Source organism: Peromyscus maniculatus, chromosome 10 (assembly GCF_049852395.1).
Source record: "Peromyscus maniculatus bairdii isolate BWxNUB_F1_BW_parent chromosome 10, HU_Pman_BW_mat_3.1, whole genome shotgun sequence".
NCBI lineage: Eukaryota > Metazoa > Chordata > Mammalia > Rodentia > Cricetidae > Peromyscus > Peromyscus maniculatus.
Genome location: NC_134861.1, coordinates 91335613 through 91360368, shown reverse-complemented (window position 1 = coordinate 91360368; position 24756 = coordinate 91335613). Strand labels below are relative to the sequence as shown.

At 42.3% G+C, this 24756-nt stretch overlaps 1 protein-coding gene across 2 annotated transcripts in view; it reads right to left on the bottom strand.

The window, feature by feature from the left end:
• The window catches only part of Bmp3 (bone morphogenetic protein 3), a 33015-nt gene extending 29223 nt beyond the window's left edge, over positions 1-3792 (bottom strand). Inside the window, exon 1 of one of the 2 annotated variants that reach the window (XM_015994247.3) lies at positions 2807-3792. In XM_015994247.3, the coding sequence (XP_015849733.1) occupies positions 2807-3113 (307 nt within the window). In that variant the 5' untranslated portion in view covers positions 3114-3792. The remainder of the gene's footprint in view (positions 1-2806) is intronic. The other variant, XM_006975368.4, reaches the window with a different exon arrangement.
• Positions 3793-24756: the final 20964 nt, after the last annotated feature.

Sequence of the window (24756 nt, the reverse complement as noted above, 5' to 3'; positions counted from 1 at the left end):
GGAAATAAAGAGCATACATTCTGTACTTTGAAGGATCAGGACAGGAGAAAACCTTGTGCAAAATATCGTATTAGCACACAGTAGCCAAGAACAAGAACAAACTTAAATCAAGATTAAACTAAAAGCTAATCTCACCCCCTTCTGTCTTCCCTTCGGATGACTGGACTTCTTTGTCATCTACAACTTTGTGAATCAGTTTTTACAAAGGAAAAGATGAAACCCATCTTTACATAAAGTCTTACATATCAAAAGGAAAGCTTACGAGACACCAAACTCATGGTTTTGGCACACCAACTGAGTGGAGCTGAGAGAGGAGAAAGAGGGTAGCAAAAAGTATGTTTAGGATCCATGCCACCCACCATCAAGTAATGGTTTAAGTAGGAAGCAATCAGAAAGAGACCACGGCAGCTCAGTTTCAGTTATTCTAGGTTTAGAACAATAAATAGTTTTAATCAGGTATGCTCCAAGGAGCCAACGGCTCTCTAAGGCTATAACTCAGCCGGAGTAAGCACTTACAGAGCCTGGTAGACCAGTAGGCTCCATCCACAGAGCACAGACACCTGACCTTTCATAAAATCTGTAACACCTTGGGTAGAGAGAAGCACATATGTGGAACTTAGGCATGTTGGGCTGGAAAAACAAATCTCATTTACTAATACAGACGGTGTCTTTTGCCTGCATCAACACAGATCACTAAGTGAGTGTTCAGATACTGGTGCTGATGAAGGGGGAGCAACACTTTAGCACTGTGCTTCCTGGAGTCCTGAGGCATCACAGCCAGAAAGGTCTTCTAACAAATGAGTAACTGAACATCCTAGAAGGAGTCCAACTTGAACCACCTCTTCAGGAGTCTCCAATGAGAGGTAACATGACACTTAAGCTTCCACAAAACAACAACAACAACAACAGAAAACCAAGAAAAAAAATCAGTGCCTGCATTTGATGAATAAGTCGTTGAGACAGTTTGTAGGATGCTAAAGGGATTACTTTTCTTATCAGGACACACAGCCTTGTATATATGTTCCAAGCTGCAATCCATCATTTCAAGGGAGTGTCGGGCCTCTGCAAGACAGTTTATCATTTGATGGTATAAGATTACGTTGAGGCTGATAATGGACACTGGAATAATAATGGGTGGAATGAGTGAAAGCCAGAGATGTGATTAAGTTCTTACCCATGATTTATTCCGTCTAAAATCAGTAGCTAAACAAGGTGTGTGAATGAGACAAAAATCAAGTTTTACCTTCAAACACTGTGACACATACCAAAAATAAAACTTGTTGATACAAAAATAATTTGTCACTTGGATGTCTCAACTCTTCTCTGGGAACAGAGTCAAATAAAAATATCAAAGCCAGAGAGATTTGGGCATCTTCCTCATTGCCACCTGCTTTGCCCACCCACCAGCCTCCTTCCAGACCTTGTTAGCCCCACACTGCTGGTTTTCTGAGCTCTGCCCTCAGCAATGCATTAATGTAAACAGAGGGGTCACTGCTGTGGTCAGCTGTCAGGGTAGTCTCTTTCAGTGACTAGGATGCTATGCACCAGGCGAGATAGGTTTCTGTGTCTTCAGTAGAGCACAGCTCTTTACAAGGTCCTACTCATGGGTCTATGAAGAGAGTGAAGTCTGACTTAGCTCAACTTCTAGCTAAAGACTTCTCCACATTAAAAACATAACTCACGTTTACTGTAGATGTCATCATGTCCCTGTTGCAGAGTGAATTCACAGTGGTAAGTAAGGGCTTTCCTTGATGGAACCTCCCCCCCCCCCTTTTCTGCCAGGAGTCCTAACCAGTGAAGCTGGGAGAAAATTCATCCAGTAAATTGGACCGAATTGAGAGAGCTCTGGAGACACAGCCTCTATCCTTGAACGTTCTGGCCAGTTCTTCAACACAAGCCCCAAAGGCAAACTTCGCAGTCACCTATTCCTGAATCCTGAAGGTAGTATACACAACCCTTACTGCATCCTCAAAACAGATAAAAACAGCGAACGTCCAGGGAATTTGCCCTCAAACTGTTGGAGTCAACTGTTCACGCCAGCCCAAGGGCTGGCGTGCTTGGGGGGTGGGGGTGGCGTTAAGCCATGAATTTCAGTTTCAACGATCTGTGCTGAAAAAAAAAACGGGAAGATGAGATTTTCACCGCTGGTACTAAAAGGTGTTTACTCTCCACCGGCAGCCTCTTCCCATCCCTGGCTCTTCCCAGCTTGGACCACGCAAGACTTATTTGCGCAGATGGGTTAGAAATAACCTAAACACTCACGCACCTGGTTTTGTTTGTGTGTTTGCCCCTAGGGGACTATTAAGAAGAAAGTGTCAGAAATGGCAACACAAACCTCGGGGAGTTAAGAGGGCTGTGTCTGGGGAAGTGGCGTGTTGAGTGTGCTTTGCTCTCCCGGCCCTAGGTTGGCATAAAATGGCATTGGTTTCAGTATAAACGCCGCCAAAGCCCGTCGGAGGGAATTTCCGCTGAGCAGTTTAATCATCAGCATAAGATCTCGGTAGGGGTGCTCGGGAGAGGTCTAGTCTGCGAGGGTGTTGTCCCCTGGCCTCTCCCCACACTGCACCTCTAAGCCCCGCCACTGACCCAGATCTTCTCCCACTTTCCTGTCCCAGTTCGGCTCAGACTAGGCTCAGCCAGAACTCGGCTGGAGAACTCCGAGAGGGTAGAGGGAACCGGAAAGCAGAGTCCTAGTAAGGTCCCCAAGACAGCAGCGCCCAGGGCCGGGAGACAGCCAGGTGGCACCGCGGGAGGGGCTGCCCTCTGCACTCCAGGGCGGGAAGGGCTCCCTCCCCTCCGCACTCACCTGCGGCTAGGGCTCGGAAGCTGCGGACAGTGTTGCCACCGCGCAGAGGCTGGGGACCCAGGGACTGCGAGCCCCGCGTCCGGGTGTCCTGGACTCTGCCGCCGCTGTACCTGTCGTAGAGCCACAGCATATGCTCCGACACCTTGTCGTGTGGCCGTAGATCCGGGCTCGGGTCACCACCTGTCGTGCGGTCGCCTGTCCCAGCCCGGCTGAGCTCAGGGAGATGCAGGCTCGGTCTCTGTCCCAGCGCCAGGTCCAGGCAGAAGCAGCCCAGCCACAGCCACAGCCACCCTCGCGCCCTGGCCATTGCGAGCTCCCGCTGTCGCGCCGCCACGCTTCTTCGGGTCGCCTGGGGCACTCGGGAGACGCAGGGGACCGCGGCAGAGCCCGGGTGGCGCTCCAGCTGCGGAGTAGGCGCCCAGAGCCCGGCACAGCTGGAGCCTGGGACCGCGAGGGCCGGCAGGTGGGCTCTGGGTGGCAGACGCGCCCGCTCCGCTCCCCTTGCCGACCGAAGGGCTGAAGGTCTCCGGCGTGCGCAGCCGGGTTGTCACGCGCGGGCTCTCCCTCCCGCGCCACCTGAGGCTCGGGAACACCCGGCCAAGTGGCCGCGCTGGGGATCTGGATCTGCGCTCCACCGGCCTGGGACGCGCGCCGGGGCGGGGTGTGCGCGGTCGGTCGCAGCCAGATGAGTTCTCAGAGGACGTGGTGTGTGTCTGTGTGAGTGTGAGTGAGTGAGTGAGTGAGTGAGTGAGTGTGTGTGATAGAGACAGAGACACAGAGACACACAGAGATACAGAGACAGACTGGTTTTGTTCCTTCGTGCCCTGATCGGATCTGTCCAGTCCGCCTGCAGCCAATTTCTCTCTCTAGCCTCTAGCTCGCCCTCCTAAGGCAGCTGGGACAAGACTATCTCCCGAAGAGAAGCCGGGAGGGAAGTAACCAGCGAACTAGAACCAGAAGGCTGGGGAGAAACGGGAAGGGAGCGCAGGGAGGGGCAGGTGGCTCAGGCGAGGGGAGGCTGGAGGAAGAGTAGGAGGGACTTTAAAAGAAAAATCTGAGCACAGTGGCTACACTCCTGATAGCAAAAAAGGCAGACACGAACAGGAGCGTTTCTTCCGTTTTTGCTGTTTGTTGTGGGGGTGTTTGCTATTGAAGTTTGTTGCGTATTCTTCTGATTCCAAATAAAATCACCACTATGTGAACGCCACACTTGGCTCCTTTCCTGAGCCTCTTGGGAGGGCTGTGGACCCAGACACCTGCACCATCATCCTGAAACTTAACCCACCACAGCTTTTCTTTTTCACATACACCCTCATCATCTTCTTCTGAGGAGATAAACGAAATGAAATTGCACTCCAAGGTAAAAAATATAAGCTAACTACCACAAGCCCACTCCCATCCTACCAGACTCTCTCTCTCTCTCTCTCTCTCTCTCTCTCTCTCTCTCTCTCTCTCTCTCTCTCTCTCTCTCTCTCTGGGTTTCCTTGAGGAAAACAGACATGAGAGCGGATCACCGAATTCTAGAAGAACCTGGTGTGCAGAGCAGACTTGAATGTAGCTAGTTCTGATGTCCGAGTCATTCCTGTATCCTGGGTTGTAAAAGAGAGATTAAAATGTTGGCCAGCAGTCTGGTACCGTGTCCCAGGCACTTGCTTTCTTCCCCCAACCCCAGATAGGGGTTCACTGTGCAGCTAAGGTTGGCCTTGAATTTACAGTCTTACTGCCTCAGCCTTCGAGGCATTGGGATTACAGGCATATATCACCCATTGTGGGCTTCAGGTATTTGTTTTCAAGGAATCTTCAAAACAAAACCCAGTCTACAGGCTAGAAGACTGAGAGAAAAGGAGATGCCTAGTAGGTGGCAGACTTGAATTCCAAACCCAGGGAGCCTGACTTCCAAGCGGCAGTTACCACACTCTGGAGGTTGGAAGTGACTTTAAACTGGCTTGAAGAAAGGGTCCCTGAGCACGCCCTTACCATAGTTCTGGCGGTGGCTTATAGAACTCTCAGTCACTGTCCCTGACAGAAAGCTGTCCTGTCTCTGGGGCATGGACACTTTGGAAAGGAAATAGGTTCACAGGTCACACTGAGCCTTCAAATTTTAGTTTCTCCTTTATTGGGGAATAATAAATTCCTCTTGGAGTTTTGTTAGAATAATATTAGGAAGCAGCACTCAGTGACTGGCACAGGACTAGTTTTTAGTAGAGACTCAATTCTTTTCAGCCCCAATTATCCCAAATGCAGACCATGTTCTCCCCACTCAGTCCCTTCTCAAACCACTGTTCTGTTGTTTGGATTGCGCCTTTAGCCACCCCAGGAACAACCCTGTAGATAATAACACATACTTCAAGAGCAGAGCGGTTGAGAGGCTTCTAGGGATCATGTGGGTGATCTTCGCTGGGCACAGAAAACATAATAGCTTTTGTGATTAATAATGAGAACCTAATTGCGAAACTCAATAGGCGCTGGAAACTTACTCTTTGATTTCCCCTGTGAATCTGTGTGTTCCCTCCCCTTCCTGCCCTGTCTCCATTGTGTGAAATGTTCTCACGTCTTCATGCTCTGCCTTGAAGCAATGCCAAACTGAGGAGAAAATTCTCCATTCTTCCTGCTTAAGGTGGTCACTGTGACCTGTCAGTACCTTAAGGCCATTGTCCTGTTTCCTCCAGCCAGAGCTCTCAGTGTGAAAATTCTACCCCCTTTCTCTTAGTATCCCCAAGGCCCTGCCTCCCTCAGGCCTTTAACTCCAGTACTTGACATATATATCCACTGCACTTTGTTGCCCTGTAACTTATATAGTCCTTATAATTGGCAGAAATGACTACATACCTTCTATGTCTTCACATCTTTCTAACTGAATGAACCTTCACTTTTCTGAGCTTGTATTTTCTCCTCTGGGCCCAATAGCACACGGCTATAATCCTAGGACACAGGAGGGAGAGAGGGAGCCAGGACAGAAGGGAGAGAGACTATGAATGATGGTGGTCTGGGGTGAGGAGGGTAGTGGGGGTGGGGGGAAAATGTTAACATAGGGCCCAGCATATACTCAATGTTTAGAACGAGTTGGTTGATATGCCATCCTTTGTTGACTCCCATGGAAGACCTTACCCTTTCTGAGGAATGGATGGTGGGAGGGGGGTAGAAAGAAGATGGCAGGCGGGGTGGGGGGGGGATGACGGGACAGGAGGAGAGGAGAAACTGTGGTTGGTATGTAAAATCAATGTAAAAACTTTAATAATAATAAAAAAGAACTGACTAAGACCTAGGAGAATTGCCTGTCAGTTTTTGTCACAAGCAGATATCAGATCACACCCATCTTTGTGTTTCAGTGACCATTTATTAGATTCAAAACAAGGAATGCATCCAGGCGTTAAACATATGAAGTGATCCATCCCTACCAGGGGCTGTCAGCTATAAGACTAGAACAGAATCAGAATGTGAAAACCATTGAACCAAGTGGACACCACCATGAGAATCCAAATCTTAAATCACTTTAGGCTCATTTCCACCGTACCCCAAGAAAGGTGGAGCATAGAGGAAAGGGGAATCCAGGAGCAGGGTGTCTAGCAAAGACAAGCAAAGGCACCTGTGCCAATCTTGTGAGCAGCTCTTGGGGAGTTGATTTGAAAGTACACTGTTCCCTCATCAGTACCCCTGGGGTTGCCACTGAGATGCTTCAAAACAGCAAGACACTGCTTTCTGTTGTCAGGGCCACAGAATCTCAGATCTGGTCCTCTAAATTGTTCCAGAATGTTGGTATCTTTTGATGCCCACTCTCCCAAAACAATAAATAACTAGATCATAGGCTTTCTAATTCTGGCCAGCCTCCAGTTTATTGAGTTATGGAGGGTTCAGAGCTTTTCACAAAGAATAACTTCAGAGCTAAATACAACACTGGTACAAATGTCTTGTATCTGATTTCTCTATTGTGTCAGATTAATTGAGTTGCTTTGATTTTTAATAATAGGACATTCCTCATATACTAGTGTTACTGTTACAACTAACTGCTGAGCCAGGGACGCATTTGTCCTCTCTTTCCTAAATGCAAAGAGTTAAAGGAAGGTTTTCTCATAGCTGCAAGCCACAGCAAAACACAGTTTGAATTTTAGTGGAGTCTGTTGAGTTGAACTTTACTTTTGACTACAAAAGCCTATATCTGTATGTGTATATGTGCACTGTGCATAACTTTTCTTTTGGCATTCTTGGGTACTATGTGTATTCATGTGCTAAAATCTTCCCATCAAAAATGATTACTGAATACTCACATAGTGTGGTCACATGGCGTGACCATTAGTGTTTTAAAATTAGGCCAGTTGTGAAAATCCACATCGATTTTTCCCAATATTGGGCCCACTAACATTTCTCTGTGGGTGGGAAGGAGGGCTTTTGAGGAGCCCAGGCAGCACATGAGGCCCCACAGCCCTCCCTGTGGATATATAAGTGGTTAATGATTTTCGGACAAGGGCTCTTCTTGAATCACTTATAGCAGCATGGGTAAGGGGCTATCTACAAGAGCATGTGAAACTTACCAGTGGCTACATCACTTGGATGGAGTTGGGTTTTTTTTCCTCTGTCATTGGTACCCTAGAATGAATGAATACTCATTTGCTCCTACATCCCCAGGAAAAGCTAACATAAAGTTATGTTATGTAAGGCTGTATTTGCAGCTGTGGGTTCTGGTTCCTATCTTTTTCATTTTTCCTATCTTTGTTTCATCTAACCAGTAAATATTTTGTATCTATTTTGATCGTGACAGTTAATTTAGTGTCAAGAATTTGAAGATGATAGCATGTGGTCTCTTCCTGGGAAAACTTAGTCTACTGGAGACACGAGATAGCTTATTAATTAACTTTGGAAATATTGATGTAATTTTGATTGACAGAGTTCTCTTTTTTTCTCTGCAAACCACAGAAGACACACTGCATGGAGAAGATGACATTTCAATAGTTTTAAAGTGAAGCAGAAGGTTTTGCAAGAGATTTTTGGATAGCATGTTCAACACAGAAGAAGAACATCATCCACATAGAGCATATCCAATGCTGAGAGAGAGATCTCCACCGGGGTGCAAGAGGCCATATTTATGGAATTGTCTTGGCCTCTTGTCCAGTGTTTCTCACTACTTACTTCCTTGGTTAAGTCACACTGACTGTGTGCTTTTATTTAGCTATCAGTGGTAGTTACAGATGATATGCTTGGCTTTGACTTCTCTATGGGGCCTCAGCACCCATTTTCAGTAAATGTGTGGATAACCTGTTGATATCATGAATTTAGCATATGAAAGAATGAAATTCATCATTTCCACCCTCTAAGCATACTCTTGCCTGCAAACTCTTATGACTGATCCCATTACCCTTTCAGCCACCAGGTCCCATGTCATGGTCCTTATTTGATTTTTCTCAGATTGTCACAAGGGGTCCCCAACTGGCACTTGGTTTTCTTCTCTCCAGCTGTGCTTGATTTCTACTGCTGTATGCTCTTCAAACAGTCCATTCTTGCTATAAGCTTTCCTCCAAAGGCAATATGGAGCTGCACATAACTGACTCCATTAAAAAAAAAAATCAAATCAAGCTCTCAGGTTCTACTCGAACTTTTCCGATTTCCCTTCTGCCTTGTTTTTGATTGTTTCTCCCTCTTTTTCACACACCTCCAATATAGCAGTCATAGGGGACGGCTCCTGCCGGCGTTTCCCACTTGCTGACTTCCTTTCCCTGATCTGTCTATGGCCACTCATCCACACTTCTCCTACAGCACCCAGGAGACTTTGCTTACACAGCTAGTTTGCTTTTCCAAAGCAAGACCCATTTACTTTAAAATAATAATAATAATGTAAAACATACCTGCTCCCTATTGGTGAGGGATATCAGGATCTAACCTCTGACTTTACACACCTGACCCATGGTGGGTTCTTCCAAGGAATGTTATTCTCACTCACTCTGGCCCAAGCTTAACATGAACCTCATCCCCCTCTCAGTCATAGCATTGACACATTGGAACCTGCAAACACAATTTGCTAAAGGATCATGGGAATAAACATACTATGGTAGTTTGAAAGAAAATGACCCCCAAAGGGAGTGGCACTATTAGAAGGTGTGGCCCGGTGGGAGTGGGTGTGGTCTTACTGGAGGAAGTGAGCCACCATGGAGGCGGGCTTTGAGGTCTCATATATTTTCAAGATACCTGTGTTTCAGACCACTTCTTGTTATCTATGCAAGATGTAGAACTCTCAGCCACCTCTCCAGCATCATGGCTGCCTACACACCACAGTGTCCCATCTTGATGATAATGGGCTAAACCTCTAAACTGTAAGTCATCCAAATAAATGTTGTCCTTTATAAGAGTTGCTGGGGTCATGGTGTCTCTTCACAGCAATAGAAAACCCAACTAAGACATGCACCATATATCAACATACAATATACAATCTGTCTTACATGATGTTTTTCCTCTTGGTTTCCTGTCTTTTAAAAACATGACTTAGGAAAATTTATGTGTAAGTGTGTGTGTGTGTGTGTGTGTGTGTGTGTGTGTGTGTGTGTGTGTGTGACTATGTCTGTGTGAATGTATGCCACATGTGTGGTTGCCAGAGGAGGCCATAGAGAGCATCCATTCTCCTGGATCTGGGTCTTCTGGAGAATAGCAAATGCTCTTATCCATGGAGCCCTCTCTCCAGCTCTGGTTTTCTGTCTTTTGAGTGTTTTTCTTTGCAGTCTTTGTCTTCTCATCATTTTTGCAATATCACTAGATGCTAGACACCACTACCTGCTGGTGATACAGTTGTGAACAAACTGAAACTTTATGTGTGTTGTAAGTCTAGAGTCAAGACAATAAGACAGACCGAGAGGCAGATGTTTCTTTCCCATGTATTCACAAATCCTCTTTGAGTACATCTTATGAAGCATGCACACACTGTTCTAGATGCTCTCAAAAGACTTCCCACACTGACATTAGAGTCCTGAAATGTGGAGAAGTTCCCACAGATTAAAAAAGAGAGGATTGCATAGAAACACCATGAAGATAATAAATCAGAGTTGCAGGATCAAGAACGCTGTGGGAGGAGAGTAGAGTTCTGAGATACTGAGGTCAAGAAAGGCCTCCTGAGGAGTACAGCATTGGAAGGGAAACTTAGATGATTTGAGAGGCAGGTATAAAAGGCTCTGGAAGAAAAGTGTTTCAGACAAGCATAGTACGGGGCAAGAATGGCCTGCTGGGCATCTTCCAGTGACCATTCTCCACTTCTGCTTGCTAAGGACCATTTACTGACAACCTTTCACTTTCTAGAAAATTTGCACACAAAATTGGACCTCCTGTATCTGTTCCCTGAAGAACACCAAATGAGGATGGAAGGCAGTCTTGGGTGTGGGAAGAGCTGGTTGCATCCTCACTTCCATTTACTTTTGTTAATCCCAAATCCTTATCAGCGGGGATTATTCATCTAGATTTTCTTCTCATTGCCTTCTACAGGGCCCCTTCTGAAGAGCTGCCTTCTATAGTGATATTTACAAATTCCGCAGGGATATTTGCTGAGCTGAATTAAATAAAATAATGATAGGTGGAATGGGTGTCGTATTAAATCTGCCAAACACATTTGTTTATCTTAGGAAAATCTATTGAATTAAAATAACTTTTATATTTTTATAGAAAAAAATGATATGATTTGCCATTTATTTACTTTCTCCTTTTACAAAATTCACTCAACTTGTTTTCAATTAAGGCATTCCTTAAAGTTTTAATGATATGAAAATTAAAGATGACTAAACAAATATAATAAGAAAGAAGAATTAGTCAGTTCCTTGAGGGCATAAACTGTGTTTTATATATTTTCGAATCACCCATAGTCACAGGACTCAAACAAAACCAAAATTAGCATTTTAGAACATACTTTCCACTCACACTTTTTCTTTGCCTAGGGTGCAGAATATTTCTGTGTGTTGATTATATCTTTATAATCATATAGCATTTTGATTTTTCTAGTTAATTAAAAATAGAAATTATGAGGGCAACAAACCTTTTTCTATGTTATTTCATTATCCTTCTTCATTAACAAATTGGAACAACATGCACACTAAGGTTTTGAAACTGATCAGCATACTTGACTGTGCTTTTCCTGTATGTTACAGAATCCCACATTTCCTAAGTCTTATTCCTAATAATAGTGCTATGAGAATTTATCACAACATCCATCAACAACAAGATAAAAGTTGACTTCCATGAATGGTTTGTTCCCATCAGTGGAGTGTTGCCAGTCAAGCCTGAGTCACATCAAGAAAGACTCGCAAGGTGAGCCTACCTGGCACACTTTTTTCTGTGTTCCATTAACTGAGGAGCCTGGCTGGGTTAGTACAGATGTTAGCACAGTTCTTCCCTGCTCTGTCTGTGGGCTGTGCATTGCGGAGCCACTCACCAGCCTCCTCAGTGTCTCCCTGGAGACTGTTCAGGTGCTACATGTTTATCTAAAATCTGTCCTCACATTCCTAACAGTCTCTAAAGGGCCTTCCTGTAGCGGTGGTTCTCTCTTTCTGGCTCTGTTCTGTCTGTCTCTCCTGTCTTTACAGCAGGCTCTGTACAGCAGCTGTTTTAGTATGATTCTTGACCTTTAGAAACGGTTCCTTCAGGAGGGATTTTCTTCTTAGAACCCCCCTCTCTGCTGTCACCTCTGTCCTTATTGATAACGTCCTGAAATCAGTTTCAAAACAGGAACACATAAAAAAAAAATTATACCTGGCAATTGTGTTGCACATCATTGGATGCCCATTTCCATTCTTATTTCTGTAGCGGTTTCTCACATGTGGGGGTGGTTGGGAGACCCACACAGGGATGAGTCCCGCAGTGATCTCTCATTCACTGTCTCCCTGCTCTCATCTTTAGACTCCTCTCTTTACCCTTCTCCATGTTGTTAATATTTTTTCTCCTCCTCATCTTACCAACATGGTCTATAAATGCAGTGGGGCCATAGAGGGAGGAAGTTACTGATCCTCCCAGAACTGGAATTGAGTCACTGGGGGAGGTGATCTCATCTGAGATCCATTCATTAGCATGGTGGCCTCTGCCTTTTCACCCTCATCACTTTGGGTGCAGCTCCTGGGATGACCCACGTAAAACCTTAACAAGATCAGTTACAGTAGCTGAGGTATGATGACAAAGGTTTTAGATACAAGGATGGATGGGAGTGTAGAAATGATAAAAGTCATCACCACAGACTATCTTGTTCTCTACCTTTGCTTCTGAGCTTCCAGGTCTATCTCTAGCATTTCTTCCTTGAGGAAGTCATTTTAAACTGCCCCTGGATATCTGCCCACAGAAGAATAAACAGCTTTCCTTGACCACAAGTGATCGTCTACCAACAAGTCCTCCACCCTGTTTTTCAATTCTTGAACTCTGAGGTTAATTCTTGCCTTATAAAATTAAGATCAAGATAACTCTGGCAAGGAGCCAGCCCCTGCAAACAAGTTCTTTTACTGGGCAATGAAGAGTGATTGCACAAATGCTATATAAATATTTCAAGTATCCATGTTGTCAATCCTGGTAACTATTGCTGTAAACAGGGCAGAAGCTCTGAATAGTGCTGGGGGAGCTCCATGAGCTTTGAGTGGAGGAATTACAATGGAGTGGAGGCTGACAAATCCTGCACTCTCCAGGTCACAGGAGCAAGGGTGACGACTGCTGCTCTGTTTCCATAATCCCACTATCTCTGTTCAACATGCAATGCATTTTTATTGAATAGCATGTTTTGAAAGTAGTACAGATAAAGGGAATTGTACTGACCTTTGTAGTTGGTTCGATATATATTTTTGAATTTTAACACTTCAGATTTGTCAATTCGAATTCATTGGCAAGAATTAACTCCAACAAGTGTCTGTCCAGTTGTGGTTGTTCTTGTTTTAACTACCCTAATGAGAGTTTCCCTGGAATGAGACCCAGGGATAGAATCCAACCTGAACTGTCAACCCTGTCCTGATCAGCCAACTTCAGATCTCATTGTTTCATGCAGGCTTTCTGTACAGCTCCAGACTGTTAGGATGTGGAGCATAAACATGTGAGAGCTAGTAACAGCATGAATGGGCATTTGAGCACACTCCTCTCTCTCCTCAGAACCAGCTTCCTGAGGGGAAGAGTCACTCCCTGTGCCAGGAACGCTCTTGGCCGGTTTGGTAAATCACTATTGAATGGTGGCTGAAAGGTCACCGAAGCAAAGTCAGTGACACTTCATTCTGCTATGTCAAGGAAAAGGACGATGAAAAGAGAGAAATTTCTTTTTTTCTTCTGTTTTCTCCTGGTTGTAACTTTGTGCCTCACATTGATAGCAGACATTTGTTCCCTTCTAGCAGAATCAAATTCCATTTTGTGTCTCGTGCAGAAGACATGAACTTCTCTTTCAGTGATGCGATGACTAAAGACTGCTTTCATCACCTTTTTTCTCTAAATTCAGTGGTTGTTTATAATGCAAAACCCTTCTTTAAATCATCAGCATGATGCATGTCCTAAAGACATGGGAGTGATCATCAGACCTGAAGTTCTTAGCTCCAACCTTTCTCTTGAATCACATATAAGAGATTTTCTCTTTCAAATTATTTCAGGATATCAGCTACAAGTCACAATAAAGGGGCAGAGGCAACTAAGAATTTTTCTGGTGGCTTCAAACTGTTCGGTAGGAAGGGATTTCAGCTGTTGTCAACCCCCTTAGAATTATCATAGAAAATGTCTGTCTGTCCTGCATGGTGAAAGAGCTCTCACCAGTGCCAGGGTTTGTAGACGATGACAGGAAACAATTCACTTGTACACAAGGGGTGGGCACAAAGAACAGACCCACAAAACGTGAGAAACCTTCCGTCCCTCCAAGGAGGGCACAGACAGAAACGCACTGTCCCAATGTCACACTCAGGCAGCTCCTTTTGCCTTGACAGGAAGTAAGACTTTCCACTCTGACTGACACAGGAGGAAGTTTCTCAAAGGAGATGATGGCCTCCGGGACGGGAAGGGGCAGGGGTGCAGGGCCCCTTGTAGGACACTTTGTTCTCTAGGGAAAGGAGCAATCCTTACATCAGAGAGCCAAAGAATTCCTCTCTTTGGCTCTTGTCATCCATCCAGCCTTCAAAAGTCCCCTAATAAAAGAGATATTCCTGGGAAGGCTAACACCTTGAGTATTATCAACGGGTACCAGTTAACACCTTGAAGGACACTTAGGAAAGCTGCCAAAAGTTGGCAGAGAAGGAAAGGGGAAGTAAGAGGAGTGCCCAGTGGGAAGCACCGCTGCCCTGCTTGCTGTCAAGTCAGGATCAGCCTTGTTCAAGGTCTCGGAAGTGGACTCTGCTTTACCCCAGTGGCCTTGGACCAGTGAGCTCCTTCAGCTAAGCTAGTTTCTAGTTTACCTGTTAATTGGAGGGCATAATTATTTTTTATCTCATGAAGGGTGTTGGGAGAATTTATGGCCTATAAAACATTGGAGATTTTCAATGTGAGGCAGTTCACAAGTACAAAGTATTATTACTGGCTTTATGACGGGACTGTAAATGGGATTAGGTAGCCCTGGAATTCTGATATTTAGTGAAATTATTTTATCTGTGCCCTGCAGAGAGGTGGGTCTAGCTGTGTCTCTTACCAGGCCGTGGTAGAAGTCCTACTAAATATTGATGGCTATAGATTAGGTCCTCCTGCAAAGGCGATGCTGTTGGGTTTTATTAGCCAGCACAGGTGTTTTACGGCATTCCTTATCTGTGAGTAATATCCGAATGCAGAGCCTAGCCCAGCTCAAAGTCAGTCTGAGTAGGGACTTTTATTTTTCAGTCCTGTGGAAAAGTAAGTTCATCTTTTCTTTCTCGATAGCCATCACTACTATCTCTATTTTCAACAGCAAGACATATTGGCACTCGAACTAGTTTAGAGTTACTGCTTGTTTTGCTTTTTTTTGCACACATTAAAAAAAATGGGCCGAGAATAGCTAAGATGACTTTTCATTCCACACTTATTAAGGAATTCACAATGATTCCCCAGGGACCAACATCTGACATTTGAACTTCTCATTCCAAAGTTCAGGAACATTTATCAGTCCAGTCCACACTGTCAGCTTCGTTTTCATTTCCATTTTCCCATAAATTTAGTCCATCGAACCCGTTTGCCAGGAATAGCCCGACCTCTGGTGTAAGCCCTGTGATTCTGAGGGCAATCTCAGAACTTTGAAAAGCATTTGGTAAGTAGTGGCTGTTGAGTAGGGTCATTTAATGCATGGGTAATTAATTGCAAACCTGAAATCCTTCCCTCTTTCTGTTCTCTAACCTGTATTTCTTCAGTTTGCAGAACTTGATTCCTCAGACATCTTTCTGGTTTAGTGTGATACATCACTGGATACATACTGTGTACTTCATTCTAGGCTCTCCATGACTGAGCTCATATATTTCTGCTCATCATTTTATTTAATCTTTCTTATTTGCTGCTTAAAAAAATGAGTGCTTGTGGTTTAATGTATACATGTTTTATGTATGAGAAAACAAACTTAGATGTCAGATCTGGGTCTTGGATTTCTTCCAACCTAAATGTGATCTTATTAACTTAATTAACTATCTCTTGCTTAATGGAGGGAATACTTATTTCCAATTTACTGACCTTCCCTAAGGTACAGGTCCTCTGTGTAACACGCACACATATACACAGACACAGACGCAGATACACACACACACACACACACACACACACACACACACACACACACGTGCAGTTTAAAGTTAAGATTATTTGACTTGTAACTATCCAGATCACTGGTACCAGAGATCATCCGAGGAAATCTGGAAATCCACATATTATTGTTCCTTTTCCCTGGGCAATGTGCTGCCAATGGCACTACATTAGGAGATCATGGCCACTTTGCCTAGACTATTCTGGTTTTAGTATGCCTTATATAACCCAGGTCTTATGCAACCTAGGATGGCTGTTTTAAAGTTTTTTTTTTCCTAGAGCATTAGAAAAAAATAAAGGCACATGCATACATGGGGGAGTTGAGAATATTTAATTTAAAATTAAGAAGAGTCTACAAAATCTAAAACTTTTTGAGTCCCAACAAATGTTAAAGAGACTTTCAGACCCTGCCTTTCTTATAGTTTCAGCTTTGGATTAGGGCTGATCAACTGCTGAGACCTATGCCAACACTCCAAAATCCAAGATCCCAGAAAAAAATGCTCTACTCATGAGCATTTCATACACCTAGACCGGAATCTGCATCTACCCATCTACCATCTATCTATATAGGAATACACCACACACCAACACACACACACACCAACACACACACACACACACACACACACACACACACACACACACACACACAACACAAACACACAAATCATTGAATTACCCATAGTGGTTTGAAAGACTGTTAACAAAAAGGTATTGCCATTTCAGTATGTAATCAAATTCTTTTTAAAATTGCCTCTAAAACAGAAAGAGATACCTGGTTCAGTCAGTATGGCACTTTCTGTGTAGACATAAGGCTCTGAGCACCATGTCAAAGAAAGACACAGCACTGAGTGTCTATGATCCCAGCACGGGGGTGGTGAAGACAACATGGTGTCTGGAGGTTGCAGGCCACCCAGCCTAGCTAATCAGTGAGTACCAGTGTCAGTGAGAGACCCTGTCTCAAAAACTATGGTGGAGAGTCTTTTAGGAAGACACCTGATGATAACTTCTGGCTTCTATATGCATGCCTGTAATCTGCACACATAATGTACATGCTACTCTCAACATGAAAAACTATGCGTATTGCATCTATCTATACTGATGCATTTGAGGATAAATAGACACCTGCAAAGTTACTTCCCAGTGCAGTGCCCTATCTATGTCCTACAACTTAATCATTACCTCTAGAAGTTTCCTCCCTCCTTCTCTTGTTTTGAAAAAAATATTTGACAACTGATCAGTCTTCTATCACTTTAAGTATTCAGCACAGTATTATCAACATATATATATATGTGTGTGTGTGTGTGTGTGTGTGTGTGTGTGTGTCATCTTTCACATTTCTCTATCTATTACCTATCATCATCATTATTGATCATTTATCCATCTATAATCTATCTATTCAACTGTCTTTGCCTTTATATATTTATGGTTATATTTTATTTGTACTAAAATGTGATTTTATTTGTATGTTAATAAATAAAGTCAGAGCTAATAGCAAGCCATAGCAGAAGTCTGGCAGTGGTAGCACACAACCTTAATCCTGATCACATGACAGGCAGATCTCTGTGTGTTCAAGGATACAGCCAGCATGGAGACACATGCCTTTAATCTCAATACCAACCATAGAAGACCTGGAGGTCTGTATAGATGGGCAGTGACGAGGAGGTCATGTGATTGGGTTTACAACCAATGAGAAGGCAGAACAAAAAGTCAAAAAAAAAAAAAGGACAAATACACAGGAAGTAGCTCTCTTGCTGAGGAGGACAGCAGCAGCAGTGAAGGGTAAGGTTTTAGCTATTGCTCTGACCTCTTGGGCTTTTAATTCTGCAATTGGCTCTGAGTTTCTTATTTAATAAGATTGTTCATCTACATATATTGAATGTTCAGGAAACAGCAATGTTGCCTGTTAATTAATGCTTCTGCATTTATAAGCTTGCTTGACAGATGTTTTTATTCAGATTTCAGAAAGCTTTAGGGTGGGGAAATGATGTTAGGATGGGCAGTATTATTACTGTTTTCTCCTCCCCATTTATTTCCACACATACTGCTAGTGGGACTTCAGTTTCATCATTCAGTCGGTAGAGGTTAGTAGGCAGCCTCTTCTGTGTGTTGCCTCGGTCAGCCGTTTCTCTTCTGTTGCGTCCCTAGTGATGCTGCTCTTCTGCTCTGATTTAGCTTCTTTAAGACTGTGTCACAGGAAGAAGTACCTGACCCTTTTCTTCCCAGGCTCACAGAAGATGAGCTCTCTCTGTCACTTTTGTCAGGAAGAGCCTCCCCAGTCCTCCACTGTTAACCACTCTGCCCATTACATCTTGAGAAGTGTTTCCTGGATACTGAAAAAGCTGGACTCAGCTGTGCCTTTTTAATTAGCTCTCCTGGGATGCGCTTGCTGGCCTTTTCCACTTCTTTTGGGTCCTTTTATTCCTTGTTCCTCTTCTCTTCTTCATGTCTTCCCTGCATGTTTGTGGTCTTGCCTCACATCTGCCCTTGGCCCAGGGGGCAATTTCCAGCTCTGGGTATTGTCTATTTTCTTTTCTTTCTTTCTTTTTCTTTTTCTTTTTTTTTTTTAAAGAAGATCTCCCTCATGACAGAAAATACACATCTGCATTTCAATAGCAAATCCTGGGTATGTTTAAAAAAATACCACCCACATGTAATGAATATTTAACCTAGGAAATTCTGGTTCTGCTTCGTGTCTGTCCACCTCTAAAAATTCCTCTGCTTTGAGAAAAAGCCTGTTTTTCAGACCTGGTCAGCTCAGCCATGAGGGCAAGTGAAGGTTAAAACAGTCCTGCCTAACAACGTGAGCTTCCTGTACTTTGACCTTGTGATGACTGTACTTCAGCTGAGGGTGGTAACTGCTCCTCCACACCTTGTTTCACGTGAACCATGCAGTGCTTGACCCACAGAAGGAAATGTTGACTCCTTCTACCTCCACACCTCTTCCAGACAGTTTCAACCACCTCAGACAACGATGACCCGAAAATTCTCTAATTTCTTCCTGTACACCAGTGCCCATGACTCCTTTCCCCATCATCCTTAAACTTATTCCACATCTGAAGACATGTGCAAGAAGATTTAGTGGGAGGAAAATGGGCAAAAGAGGAGCAGGGTTTTTTTTTTGAGGAAGTGAAATAAAAATTATGTATATGTTTGTGTGTTTCAGAGAAGTCACTTGAAAAATCATAAAGCACTTTGGAGTAGGAAGGATCATGTAATTACTTTATTTTGATAACTTTTTCTGAGGAAGAAGCTGAGATTCAGAAAGATTGTCATTATAATAAACAACACACACACACACACCACACCAATTAGTTTGCTGTTTCTATCTACTTACAGAACACATTCTAGTTCCTTCATTTGTTCACTCATCTGGATGACATCCCAGAACTCTCACTGTGAGTGAGGCTTAGTATCGACTGCATCACTGGGCTCTGCTGTGTATGATGATACGGCTTAAACTTGCTTAAGCAATGTCCTACAAAACCTTTTGGTCCCCACCTTCCTAGCAGGTGGATACCACTTTGGCTCTGCACAGTTGGTTCTTACATGGTAAATCATCTCTTCCACTTATGGACTCACACAAATTGGCTTTGTGAGAACCAGGGCCTTATAAATACTATATTTTGCAATATTAATTTTCAAGATGTAATGAACTTTTATGTGTTGGTATCGAACTTTCCTGTTAATGTATTTTTCCACATTATTCTACCTATTTTGGTTGTCTATGGAAGGGCAGAAGATGCAATGTATAATGATAAAAAATATGTTGAGACATTTCACTCTAGTCTTTTATTAGATAAAGAGGTATGATTTTAAAAAATAACATGTCAGTGTTGGATAATAGATAAACCAAAAAAAAGTACTTTAACTATTTGGTCCTGCTGTGATTGGCAGTTCCATTATTTGACTATGTATGGATAGAGATAGTGATGAAGATGTGAACTACCATCCTAGATAGTGATGAAGATGTGAATTGCCATCCTGAATAGGGATGAAGACATGAACTACCATCCTGAAGAGTTTTCCTTTAGTGAGCTACTAAGACAAGAAAATATCAGCCTTTTCTAAGACAAAGCAAAGAATTTTCTATATTATGATAGAGCTCATTACATAAAACTATGTTAATAATATACTATAAGCTAAAAACAGTACAAAAATCTGAGGACTGGTTAAATTATACCCCCAAATACACAACTCTAGTGCAAACTGCACATTCTTCTATTGTAGAGAGCCATTGTTTGGTGGTATTGGAGACTGAACCCAGAGCCTTGTACATGCTAAACATACAGTCCGCTGGAACTGCACCACAAGTCCTGAGAGCCACTTTTGAAGTAAAATGATAATATCTCCATATAAACCTCATCCAATGCTTAAACTGCCTAGTACTTTACTTAAATATAACAGTTTAAAGTTTTCTATTGAAAACTTAGTATATGCTAAATATAAATATATTATTTTATAGTATATACAATATTACTTAATATATTACTGATCAATGGAGTAGAATTATTCAATAATGATTTCATTTTCAGTTAAATTGTATATCCTACCTCAAATAGGTAGTAAGATTGAAAACAACCATGTTTTAGAATCTTGGACTTTTAGGTTTAATTCCTTTAAACTCAAATTATGACAGATTATTTTGAAAGGACATGTTCTCAGAAGGCTCACTAATGGTAAAAAGTATAAATATATTAAACCTATTCTAACCATATTTTCCCCAACAAATTACAGTTTGATAGCAACGGAGAAAGACCAGGAGTAATTTCATGTGATGGACAGAATAGACGATTTTGAACATCATTTGCATTCTTCAGAATTCAATACACTATGATAGTAATAAGAGACTGGGCTTTAGGGAAATGACTAGGAGTGATGAGGGAATCTGCTCTCCTGCAGGTGGCCAGTGCTGTTGTTCTCCTAATAAAGAAGGGTGCATCATAACCTCTTTTGCTGTGAGGGTACACAGAAAGAATGTTCCATTTACGGAGCAGAGGGAGTCCTCATCAGATCCTGAACTTGCTGGCACTTTGCTCTTGCACTGTTGCCTTCTAGACCTATGAGAAATCAAGTTTATTATTTACGAACTACTCACTCAGAAGCATTTTGTTACAATGGCATGGAGTAAGAAACTTCTCTAGAAAAAAATATTGTTTGATATTCTCTCTTGCAAGGGATGTTAGTGTCCAGCTAGTCATTCACTCACAACTGAATCATTCCACTTTGTTTTTTTCTTTTCTGTAGTGTTTCATTTCCCGATAATGCACAAACTATTTGACTGCCTGCCTGCCTGGTTTGTCTGGTTGAGGAGAAAGTCTAAAATTATTTTCATTTTTTATGGATAATTAACTTTAATTTAGGCTTGAGGCAACATTATAGCACATTTTACTTTTCAATTAGCATAAGTTGTTTAGGTTTGCCTAAAAGGGGAATAGTGTAGACTGGATTAGAAACCAAACATAAAGCCAAACTAATGGGAGGGAAGAGGGTGGGAAAGAGAGAAGTTCTTGCACCTTTAGTTTGTTTATTAAACTAAGGCAAACATTTCAAGAAGAAACACTGTCCAGTTCCTAATGCTAACTGAGGTCACAGCAACCTAAATCATTGCCTTGGAAAACTCAAATCACATTGTTTCTGTATCACACAGGCACCCAGCAGAACACAAGGAAACACACAGTGTGGAAAACTCAGGCTGCTGTGTGAGGTCGATTTCGAAAAGACGACTTGATAGACAGAGCTAGTACCAGGTCTGTTGCAATCCTTGTAGATCTCACCCCCAGATGCAGGATCTTCAAGGGAATTGTTTAAAAATAAAATCTAGTAAATAGTGACAAACAGGAAAGAGTAGAATACATTACAAGCCCAATCCTAGACATTCTTACGTAAAAGCATCTCTTGTCTTTTGAATCTCTACCCACACTAAGGTATTTTCAGTTATAGGTTCTTCCCTTTTCATTAGAGCCATTTCCTATCTGGAGGCCACATTTTATTTTTTATTTATTTATTTTTGGCTGAGGAATAATTCATGAGGGGCTGCATTACTTTGACAAAAATTTTTATAACTATGGCTGGATATTTTGCTCTAGTCTTCCAAGAGGCTGTTTTAGTTTTTATTTTTTTTCCCAAAGTGAGTCATATTTTTTTTCTTTTGTTGAAAAAAAAATTTAGCCAAACAATACATTCTGATTATAGTTTTCCCTCCCCATATTTCTCCTAGTTCCTGCCCATGTCCTCTTCCATCTGGATTCACACCATTTCTATCTCTCCTTAGAAAACAAACAGGCATCTAAGGAATAGTAATAAAATAAAAAAAGATGGATTAAAAACTAAACAAACCATAATGTGTCAAAACAACCAAACAAGAGAAAAAAAAATTCAAAGACCAGAAACCATCTCCAATTGGTAGTCCTTTTAGTTTTTAGAGCCCCTTCTAGAACCAGAGGTCCTTAATTCTGAAGACTGTTTTACACATGAATGCTAAATGTAAATTAACACTCATCAGCCAATAAAAGTGGAAGATGTTTTCTGTATACCATTACTTTCAGATTGAGAAGTTGGGGTGGACACTTCCTTTTCTTCTTCTTTGCATAAATCAGACCCTTAGAGTTTCCTTGCTGACCTCGGCAGATGAAATGACCTCATAGAGTTATTTCAGACTTAAGAAATTATTTGAGTTTTGGTTTGTGTTGATTTACAAGCTATGTGCAACCTAAGTCAGATAGCTTTCCCAGTTCCACATTGAACATAGACCCCCTCTGTCCCTCTTCCACACTAACTGGTTACTGAATTTTGTTTAAATGAACATTGTAACAGGGTTTTCCTGCACCGACCTTATAAATGTTTACATTGCAATGTGTTATTTTTCTGAGGCAAGCCAAAGGTCAAATTTTCAAGGACTTTTTGCTGCCTTCTTTAGCAGCCTTTGAGGCAGAATCTCTTATACATTTGTTACATTTTTTTTTTTAAAGAAAGTAATGAGCTGTATACTAATTCTGGTAGAGATTTTTATAAGATATGTTAAATTTAGTTGCATTCTATAAACTAACACGAGTGTATTTCTGTAGCACAACTATATTGAAATTGAGTTTTGAAAAGCAAGGATAATGCTACAAATATAATTAGTTCAGCATGACATCATGTGCTACAAGTACGTACAAGTTTCATTTGTCAACGAGGACCAATAACTAAGACAGCAGAAGAAAAACTAAAGAAATGGTTAAGTTAGCTGAGAGTCATCTTTAGAGTCGGTCAGCAGGGGTGTGGTAAGGTGAGTGTCACTAAATAGGAAGGCCAACTTTAATTTGTAAGTAATTAGTTATAAAAAACATATCAGGCAAATGTCAGGTGAGGTTGAAGCAACCAGGGAGAAATAATATGCTTACATCTCATGTTTCATTCAGTTGATTTAATATTCCCAAGTGACATCAATGTTTAGGATTTGTATCATGTAATTTGAAAACTATCACTGGATTAGAGTGGATGGTATGCTTATGGGAATATGACAAGCAGATACTTAAAAAGCAATTTAGGCTTTCCATGTCATTGTCCTGTGTGTATGACAAAAACACTGATGAGTCCATCCAATCTTTAATTGTTAGATTCAAAGTCTTTCTTTTAAATGTCACTTGAACATAGAGGTAGGCTTGTCGTGATCAAAGACGAAAAATAGCAAAAATAAGCATATGGGTCATTTTTAGAAGTACTGTGGCAGAGTAGGGAAGATCATTGCCTGAGGCTCAGCTACGTGTGTTCACATCCCAGCCCCGCGCTTACCTAAGCTCTCAGGGTCTCCATGTCAGCACCTGTGAAATGAGGACACAGAGCGATTTCTCTCTCACTGCACTGGTATAAAATTCACACAGATAGTACAAGTGAAGCTCTTAGGAGAGTACCTGGAACATGATGTTTATAAGCATTAGCTATTTATAGCACCTACAGACTGAATACAATGGTTTTCAGGTATGCTGGTTTTCATTGAGGCTGTTTCTTCATAGCATGAAACAGGACCCATAACCTAGTTGAACTTATTCTACCCAGTGACTGATTAAAGTGTACCAGTGGGTGATTTGGGTCAACTAGAGCAAAGAGTAAACATTTATTAGCTCTAACTTAGACCTAGCTAACTTACAGGACACCCTGTAGACTAGTTCCCTTGCCAGGTCAGCCTACAGTGGAGATGTGTATTTGGAGGACTCTTTATTCAATGCAAAGTCCTTTCCACCTGCTCTATTTGGTTTTCTAGGCCTTCTACTAAGAAGACCTTAGTGTGGAAGTGAATCACTGGCCATCCTAACTGAGTGTTACAATGTTCTTAGTATCTGCATGTCTTGGATTTTTTTTTCCTATATGAATGTTGGGATCATACCAAGTACTCATCAGTTTTATTTAGAAAGGTAAAATGCTGCTGCATAGAACCTCTAATTGGGGTGTACCAAGGTTTAAAACCAATCCCTGTCTCCAAATGATATGATTTTTAGAGATGTTTTGCAACATTTCTGAGGTTCGACATTACCATCATGCTGCAGGTATGGGAGGCCCTACCTTCTGGGATTTTATCTGATATATCTACACAGCACATTCTCTGTGGATGTCGACTCCATTTTTTTGCTGCACAAACAGCTATCATGCCTTTTGGAGATTTCTGTTATACAATACCTCCCTCCACGAATTTCTAAACTAAATGAAACTCTAAAGCTTTCTCTTGTTTAGGATGAATGACCCCAAAGTTATCATCTTTGGTGACTCTCTGAATCTATGGAGTTAAGACAGCCAGTCACAATAGAGATTTTGACCTGGAAACGACCTTAGGACCATCTGGCTCGGATCTCATCTGGTGTAAAAATGAAGAAACAGTTCTGGAGGCACTCAGACCCAGGTGTCCAATCCGGCTCTTGACTTCCCTGTCACTGTTTTATAAATGGTGCTGTAGATGCTGATCTGTAGCTACTCAGAGGCAGACTGCAGGGAAGCACAGTTCAGCAGTGGCAGGTTCCTGTAGGTTGGGTCCTGTTCATTGTGTGGGGACAGCTGTGGCCATAGACAGCTTTGCTTTCCTTTCCAGACAAGAACCTGACAGAGTCCAGACCTGTTGTGCTGACAAATGGTTTGACAAATGGGGCACACGAAGAGGGTGCTGGTGGATGGGAAAGGGGCCAACTCTTCCCTTGGGAATACTTTAGACAAAAAGCTTAGGGCTGCAAAGTGACCCAAGCATATAACTTTAAAAAAAAAAAAACCTATTTGATTTCCCTGCAAAGGCACTTTTTCTTTTCTTTCCTTTGTCA